Source organism: Cariama cristata, unplaced genomic scaffold (genome assembly GCF_000690535.1).
Source record: "Cariama cristata isolate BGI_N322 unplaced genomic scaffold, ASM69053v1 scaffold11792, whole genome shotgun sequence".
NCBI classification, from domain to species: domain Eukaryota; kingdom Metazoa; phylum Chordata; class Aves; order Cariamiformes; family Cariamidae; genus Cariama; species Cariama cristata.
The window spans coordinates 14207-23397 of record NW_009602142.1 but is presented as its reverse complement, the minus strand read 5'-3'; the positions used below and the strand labels follow the sequence as shown (position 1 = coordinate 23397).

General features: G+C 38.2%; 1 protein-coding gene across 1 annotated transcript in view; it reads left to right on the top strand.

Annotated features, from left to right (window-relative positions):
• Positions 1 to 462: 462 nt before the first annotated feature.
• The window catches only part of LOC104157327 (focadhesin-like), a gene marked incomplete at its 5' end in the record, with an annotated part of 19771 nt that continues 11042 nt past the window's right edge, over positions 463 to 9191 (top strand). The window contains 8 exons of the mRNA XM_009694622.1: positions 463 to 610; positions 2530 to 2649; positions 3580 to 3702; positions 4505 to 4582; positions 4964 to 5035; positions 5198 to 5300; positions 6464 to 6544; positions 7627 to 7755. Coding sequence (XP_009692924.1) covers positions 463 to 610; positions 2530 to 2649; positions 3580 to 3702; positions 4505 to 4582; positions 4964 to 5035; positions 5198 to 5300; positions 6464 to 6544; positions 7627 to 7755 — 854 coding nt within the window. The remainder of the gene's footprint in view (positions 611 to 2529; positions 2650 to 3579; positions 3703 to 4504; positions 4583 to 4963; positions 5036 to 5197; positions 5301 to 6463; positions 6545 to 7626; positions 7756 to 9191) is intronic.

The window sequence follows — 9191 nt, the reverse complement described above, 5'->3', positions numbered from 1 at the left end:
TTATATTTTTTTATATATATATTACTATAATGTAATTATCCTCCTCTTGCAGGAGTCTGAGAGCAACAAACCCTAATACAGCTAGTGGACCTGCAATTACTGTGTTTAACTGGGATATCAGAGTTCAGGATGTCAGTATAAATCAGATGTAGAAGTTTGGATCCATACTTCCCTCATACTAGTTGATGTGCTTGTTGATGGGGCTATTGGTTCTTCAGGGACAGAAGGAATAGTGGGGCTGTATGTGTAGGATTTATTTTAAACACACATTTTCTTCTTATACTCTCCTTTCATCCTGTTTCTCCCAAAAAGCATCGCCTATGTGTGAGATAAAAACCATTTGTAAAATTGACTGTGGCAAGGCCAAGAGGTCTTTTTGCTCAGCAGCCCATGTTGGGGTGAAAAGAGAGTTCAGAGCAGCCAAAGCATACTTAATCCTTTTACTTTTGTCTTCTCTTTAAGCACTGGATGTATTTTGGGAGTAGGACTTGTTCTTTCACTTATGAGTCACAGTAGCCAAACAGAATCGCGAGTGCATGTTTCTGCTTCATTGCGAAAACTCTGCAAATACCTGGACAGCAGTGAAGACCAAAGCAGATGGGTCCAGGAGGTATGACATATTTCATCACAAATTTTAAATCTTCATTTTACTTTGTTGCCTCCCTTTAATAACTATAGACTTTTTACTGAAACTTTGTATCTGTAGTACTGGAATGCTTGGTGTCCATTACTTCTTTCACAGTATGTGGGTTTATATCTGCTGAAGAAAACAATAATAATAATGATAATAGAATAACCTGTAATGCTGCACAAATATTAAGAAGCTGCCTGAAAAGATAACAGGTATCATTCTTTAAAGAGCTTCTTTAATTCCTTAACCTCAAATTAAATTATTGAAAGTTGGACCCTGAGTAACTGTGCATATGGGTGTCTTTTGTATACAGTTGTTTACTTCTTGTCTGATCTACTAGAAAGCAGAAAGCAAGTTACTGTCAGAGAGAATCTTAATGCTAATACTTCCTGCTTCAATATGCCTTCAGTTTCCTTCTTTGAAAGCTACTGTCACTAGCTAATATGAATCTTGCACTTGTGAATGCTGCTCTGTCCCCATTTGCTGTTCTCTTTATAACTATGTTTGGAATACTTAAACTGAGCTCTGCTAAGTTTGAGCATGCATTTCAATTTATTTTGCCAAGATATGTCCTGTAAGTTTTGATGTGGTCCATGCACTAAGTCTATAACCTTGTTGAGGTAAAACTTGAAAAGGAAAACTGATGAAATTGGAGAACTTTTCAACAGAAAAAAAGAATTGAAATAAGCAGGTGCTTTGCACAAAAAAAAGCAACCCTGTACCTGATGTATGTAAGTCTGCAGCAGCTGAACAGCTGAGTGACATAATCCTCTGTTTTTTCTAAGGGAGTTAGCAGAGGTTGGCAGTGTTGTTCTCTTACCCCTCTTAGTACTGCGCTGAAACCTCTTTATTGAAGGTTGTCTTTTATGGAGTTTAATTTTTTGGCAGTACATATGTGTTGGGGATTAGCCTTTTGCAGTTTATGGTTCATGCATTAAAATGACTTGCAGCTAGGAAATCATTTCTCTCTCCCCAGTGAGCTCGAAGTGCTCTACTGAACTTAAACTGGGTTCAATACAGGAACTTCTGAGATGAAAGGCAGCAGCTGTTTAACATCATGAGATAGTTTGGGATGAGAAGCAAAACCTACCCTTTTCAATTAAAATCTCTGTAAGGAATTTTACAGATAATTTTCACGAGTAAAACTTGGTCAGCACCCTAGGATGAATACTACCCTGTTTGAAATGCACAAGAGGCTCTTTCACAGCTATAAATGGCTGGGATATAATCCTGTACTTGACAGGTAACTTTGGCCTGCTGCAGCAAGAGGTACAATCTGAGCATTACTTTCTCCAAGTCAAATTGTTGTCAATCCTGCACAGTAGGTAGGTGCACTCTACTTCCCTTATAGTCACATGTTGTTCTGTTGCTTAGCTTTAGTACAAAGGAGGTTAAACGGTTGGCACAGTTTCCTTGTTGAAAGTTCAGACTTCATTTCCTTATTTTCCATGTCTAAGGCTGAAAAACAGAAAAGCAGTGTCGCTTGTGAATCATTCTGCAAGGACATGAGGGCAGTGTCACACAGTGTGTGTGGGAGACAGTTCTACTGCATGCTCGTCTTCTCGCCTTGTAGACCTGCTTGTAGCCCTGATAGGCTCACAGCGTGGTGTGTATGCTCATATAAATAATCATCAGATACTTGGGCTGAGAAGAATAACTACATTTGTGTGGAAGATCAGGAGTTTGACCTACATAAAACCAGAAGTGCTTCCAAGCTTTACTTGTATTTGTTTAATGTTGGCATCAATAAAGAATCTTTCAGAGAGGGAATAAACATCTGAAAGTATAATTGAAATTGTCATGGCTTTTTCATCATGCTGGCACATTGTTCCCTGTGCACATTGCTACAATGAATTCGATCAGACACTGGTTAACAGAATTAAATATTTTTTTTTCAGGTACTTGCCTATTCTGTAGCCTGTTCCTGCATCTCTGCTTTCAGTGTTGGAATCATAGAAGCAGCTGAGGCTGAGGAAGCCATGAACAAGCTACGGACCTTAGTGGAAAATAATCAGCAGGTCATAATTCAGTGTTTGAGCTTTGCTTCAGTTCTCTTTCTCTTATCTATTTAATATTGGATACTGCTTTACTCAGACTGTAACTTCAAGAAAATTATATTGATGTACTTTCAGCGTTAACTAACAATGGGCATGTTTGAATACTGTGCTATTACCAAGACTACTGCTTGATCCATTGATGCATTGTCTGCAGATGTATAGCAATTACCAGACAGTGAAATAAAACCAGATTTTATAGATCTGATTGCATTTAGAACAGAAGTTGGTACTTTTGAGTTCTTCATGTCTTTAGTCCCTGCATCCAGCCAATTTATGTCCCTTTTGTAATGTTTCTTTAGATTCTTTTTCTTGGTAGGAAAATACATCTACTGTGCTCTTCTGAATTTTTGCTTTCCCTTAGTCTCCAGATAGTGCATTGTAACCACAGCCACAGCTTCCTCCAGGTCTCTGTTTCATCCCTAGTATCCTAGAGTTACGCTCTAAAACTGCCAAAAATAGTCTCCATATTTCAGTGCGTATTCCTTTTTATTAAACGCTTGCCAGAAAAAAAGGGAAAGAAAAATAAAAAGGCAACCATTTTGATTCAAAGCCTGCTATTACACTAATCAACTGTTTAGAATGTTTATTTGGAAAATAGGAAATCAAACTACTTTTGCCACAGCTTTTTATCTTTATGTCAGAAAGTCTCATCTAAAATAAAGACTCCAGAGCAATCTATGTGCCAAAGATCAGTATTTAATCTCAGAAAAATCATATGTCGCTTGACATGACAAAATACTTGAAATAAGAAAGCATCCAGTATTTTAGACAAAGATATTACTTCTAATTATTGGGAAATAATAAATATTTCAGTAATGTTTCAATAATAAATAATAAAAATACTGAATCCTTTGGAAGAAGTGTTTTTTAATTTGTCTTTTTCCCCTGCAGACCCACGGTTTTGCTTTAGCTCTAGGTGCAATAGTACATGGATTATCAGCTTGCGGTCACGGGAAAGCGGACGACCTGAGTAACAAACTAATGCCAGCCTGGATAAAAATTGTGCTTGCAGAGGTAAAGGAATTTGAATTCATATCCTGGTTTCTGCAGGGTGTCTGTGATTTTTTTAAATGAACAGTAGGGACATAATTGTCCCTGCTTCTGCAGGAGCGATGCTAGGAGAAGTTAGGACTATCTGAACATGCTGTTTGACTGATACTTGGAAGCAAAAATGTATCTTTGGGCTGTTTGCTAAAGGAACAAAAACCTCTTTCTCTTCTGCTTCCATGATTTATGGGAAATGCTTATCTCAATGAGATTTTAATTTGGACATCTTTATTAATTTGGATCAAGATCCAAGGATAAAATCTAGGCTATTAAATGAAGATGCCTTGTGAAATTAGGTGCTACTCATCAAAACTAGACTAACCGAATGGTGATTACAGTGCCTCAGTTGTTATAGTAATTTTAATTTATCTCACTGTAATAAAAATTACATGTTTGAAATCAAACTCTGAACTTAAACATTAATATTGCAGCTGAATGTAAATATCAATAAAGAAACAGTGTTTCAGAGTTGAATTGCACTGGCATATTTTGTGGAACACAGACTGCTACAAAAAAGTGATTTGTCAGGGGGAAATGCATGATGATTTCAGATTAGAGGGTTGGGGGGAAGCTCCATATAAAGCCTTCATTCACCAAGAGAGGGATGAATAATTATCCAGCATGGTGGAGTTTGACCTGAAAAGGTTGTTGGGATGAGAGAGGTGTACAAATGATAGCAGTCATGGTTTTTAAGTTGGGAGAAACAAGTGGTTTATTCTATAGTAATGTGTGACTGCATTGACTCACTGACCCTTAATTACGCCTCCAGGGTTCTCCAACAATGCAGCGTCTAGCTGCTGTCAGTGGGCTGGTTGCACTGGTGGGCTCTGAAGCAGGCGTGATACAGGTGAGAACATGCAAGCAAATAGTACCTTTATCTCTTCTGGAAATTTGGCTGGAAGGCAAGATGGAATGACATCCCCTACATCCTTACAGAGGTGGTTATATACCAGGGCATCCCATTTATGCAATAGTAAGTCATGTTGGGCATGAACCAAGCAGGGTAGAATTACAATGTGTGAAAAGGGCTCTTTTCCATTTTCCCATCTTGTGGTTCATATGCAGTGCCATTGGGGAAGATTTTACAACTGTGTAGGCTTTCTCCTTTTCTCCTCTACTCCCCCACAAAAATGCATTTGTGCTAATATAATATGTCTTTTCAGCACCTGTTCTGTTTTGTTGTTTCTTGTCCCCTTATAAAATTCACATAATTTTTTTTCTTTGGCAGATGAAATCTGAGAGCATTCAGTCCTCCCAGTTTCAAAGTAAGCTGAATGAAGTCATCAGAATCCTTACACAGGTAAGAAGGTAGCCTCCCTTTCCTGCTTTGGATAATGCACTAGGGTACTGTGACACCTTGCACAAACAGACCAAATCTGTTTAAAGAAACTGCATAATGTCTGTGTCCAGCTTGAATGAGGCAATGTAAGGAAATTTGTCTAATTGTTTATTGTCTCAACAGATAATCAGTTTTTCGGGGCAGATTGGCCTTCAGACAAATGCAGCAGGACTTTTGGGACGCCTTCATATGTCCTGTTTGTGTTCTACCCAGAACAGGGCATCTGGTAAGATGCTTTATTATTGCTGCTTAAAGAACATATAGAAGTAGCACCTAGCTACAAAGGCAGCAAGGGACACATTAAATAATACAGGCTAGACACTGCAGCCCTATTAAATGACGTGACAGCCTTTGAATCGGAGACCTCATAGTTCTGTGTGCCAGACCTACAGTTTGGAACGTGAAGCAGGAATCAGTGTGCTGAGTAAGATCCCCTCATCTGCTTTTACTTGCAGTATCAAAGTGAGGTTCTAAGTTGTTCTGGTCAGACTTGTATATTGCTTCTGTCTTTATTCTTTTATAAAGCAAATTGTAAAGAAGTTTTACGCTGCGTATGGCACATGTGTTTCACACCTACATTATCCATTCCATGCCCTGAGAACTGATTAATCTACTCTCTTGTTTTAGCACTTTTCAGTGTATAGAAATCCAACACTTAATAAACTGGTTCATAAAAGAGTAAGCTGACTTTTCAGAAGTATTTTTCTAGAGGACATCTTCTCTGGTTAGCTGAAATCAAAAACTAGTGTTCTGTGCCCTTTCAGTGTAGCAGTTAGCACAGAAAATTCTGTCGATACATCATTACGTTCTGGTGTTGTTTCAATATTTGTTGGTAAAATCAAGGCAGGATTACACCATTGATGAAATACTGGTAAAAGGAGGGAACTGATGAAGTGGAAGCTGTTCACTTCAGTGTGAACCAAGTTGGGAACCAATAATCTAAAGTGTAGATAAACTTCCTCATCACAGAAAAAAAGATTCTTGGTGTTTCTACTATTGTATAATCTTGGCACATGTGCCTGAGCTTAGATAGATGTGGAATGTCTGTGTTGTATTAAACATACTAAGCTTTTGAAGCTCTCCCTTTAAAAGTCTGACTTGCAGTGCCTGATATATTTTAAGGAAGTTCTTAGCCCTGGCTTTTTAGTTAGTCAGTGAATTTGTTTTTTCAGACCTGGCACGTCTCACCAACACGAATGTTTAGCTTGCCTTAAAAGTGGAAAGACCAATTCATTTATCAATAATCTTGTGGTCTAAATGCTTTGAGTCACCCACAGAATTAGTTAGCTCAAACATAGCTCAGTTTGACTTTTACATTTACATGGGAACTGAATGGTATAGTTTCTGCTGACATGTTTTAGTATATAAACAGACTTTCTGTCTTTACAGTTCCTCCAGATTTTAGCTACTTGCCTGAAAACAGCTTTATCAGGGCAGCCATTGACTTTGCCATTGAAAGTGGAAAGAAAGGTAAGAAGGGATCAAACTACAGTATCCCTCTGGGAAATTTGTTACGACTGTAAAAGGTGACCCTAATAACCTGCTTTCACTTGCTAAGAGAACTTTTCTGAATACTAAATGGAACCTCACCAATGTGGGATATTTAATCTCTAAACAAAAAAATAGAGTAACACTCAAAAAGGTAAGGTAGAGTTGTGTAGTTAGGACTTTAGTTTACTGAACTTTTATGACTTTTTAAACCCTTTACCTTTCCCCTTCCCTCTGTGTCTGTGAGATGATGTATCTTCTGTGTGGGAATGAAAGTCAAATCACTTTAAGTGTTAGCGTGTATCCTCAGGAATACTCCCATCATCAGACAAACTTTATGCTGCCCCTTACTTCAGTGATCCTAGTTTAAGATTCTCTGTAACAGAGTGGTGTTCAAATTGGTTACTGCTACATGTGGTAAACACTAAGGAATCTGAAGAAAGTATGCTTTTAAATGAGGAGTGCTGGTAAAAGAGAGTTGTCTTGGGGTACAGTCTTGAGAGAGATAAAGCAGAGATTATTGGAGCTAAGTGAGATCACTGCTGTCCTATGAAGCAGGCTTTGCTTTCAGTGGAGGTTGCCCATGCCTTGCCTCCAGGAGGACTTTCACTGAGTTAACTCCCTGTGTTTAAGTAACAGTATGTAGCAAAGGTTAGCACCCGTCTGACAATTCTTGTGGCCTGCACCTACAGGATAGGGAAGGAGGGCAGGGTCAGAGAACTTTGCTGTCCTCCTACTAACAAATGCGAAAATACTACCCTACTTAGATGAGGAATATCTGTAATCAACTCATAAATTTGCTCAAGCAGAAGGAACCAGAAAGTTTTTATTTGTTAGTAACAAAAAGCCTTTTTTGATAGGACATTAATGTTAAAAATACAACTGTTGATTACAAACAAGAGATAGCCAATTCTCATACAAAAAGAAATAACAACAGTTTTACAATTCTTTTCAGTTCCTCACTACAGATTGGTTTTCATTGCAGTGTTTGTATTTTTTTCCTGAACTGTCTAGCCAAATGCGTGTGTATAAAATTCAGACTCTGATTGAATCTTCTGTTGTAGGCCCTGAATCTGTCCCAGCTGAGCTGGTGAAAGTAGCACTGGCACCCATTGCATTAGTTGGAGAAAGCCATCAGTATCCACCTGTAAACTGGGCGTCCATTCTTTCTCCTTTGATGAGGCTAAACTTTGGTAAGATTAATAGTTTTCTACTAAATCTTTTGTACTTGCCACAAGACTTCTTTATTCACATAACTTTCACAAACTTTAGAGCCTACTTCAGGGCTTGAAGTTATTGCACAGATTGAAGTGTTTACTATGCTTTCAAGAACAACTTTTTAAGGTGGGCAGGCATGTGTTTGTGGTCACCATGTGGACACTATTTTAACTCAAGAAAAGACTAAGGAAGATTGGAGCTGAGAAGTTTGGAACAGTATTGGAAGTTCCCTAAAACACTGGTGAAGTTGGACTGAATTTTTCATTTGAACTGTTTACAGTAAGAAGAGCCCATCATGAAACTCAACTAATTGCACCTTATTTTCAGTACCCACTAAATGTTGGTCCAGTGCCTGTGTCGGAGGCTGCAGGCAGGTTATCACAAGTTCGAACAGCTTTGTAGCTAGTCTGAAACTCCTGCTAAATTACACGGGGTGACAGAGAAAAGCATATCCCTTTTTCCAGGGTGATTCTGATCTTGTCAGTGTTTCTAAGAGTATTTTCTTTATGCTGGAGTGTAGCTTTGATCTTGAAGTATTGTGCTGGACAGCTTGTATAGTATTTTTTTACCTAGGATATCTGTTGGTGGCTGTTTTGGTTGATACAAGTGCCTGAGTTTCAAACTCATTTCGTTAAAAAAAACCAACAAACTACTGTGCAAAGTTCCGTATTCCCTTGTTTGATTCCACTGAGTTTTGTTTCTCCTGATTTATGTAACTGTTATTACTGGCCTTGCAGATTCTTTTACAACTGAGTTGGGCAAGTGCTGTTCTGTTTAAATTGATGTGCTGTGCAGCCTGGAATATGGAAGGTTGTTCTTATTTCTTTCTGGTGTTTATTTTACTTCATCGGAGTGCTTGCATGAGCACTGGAAATCATTGCACTGTCCTATGAGGAGCAACTACATGCTAGATACAGAAAGATTTGGCTACATATTGAGCTTCCAACTTCTATTTTACTTGGTATTCTTGCAATTGATTGTAAAGTCATTTGTAAGAATAAGGGAAAGAATTTCCTATACTGAGCTCTGCAGTCCATGCTGACGCAAATTGGTATGCAACGTTATGAATAGCTGAAACTTGTTAAAGTATGGGGGATTTTTTAATTCCTGTTTTTCACTTTGGAGTCTTACTTTTGTAAATCAGGGGAATTCCAGATGAAATAGTACATCAGTTTTGTGGCTCTGTTTTTATTGACTTCAGACAGCATCATAGTCTATGTTTTTATACACATTTTCTCTTGACTGTTCCTCTGTAGTGTGTGGAAGTTGCACACTCTTCTCTGGATTATAGATACATGCAGAAATATGTCTTGCTGTGTGCTAATGAGCAATATTCATGTTATGCTAGAAAGAAAAACGCAGAACAGTTGTATTACGACCTAACAGTCCACAGAAATCTGGCAATCTGGCA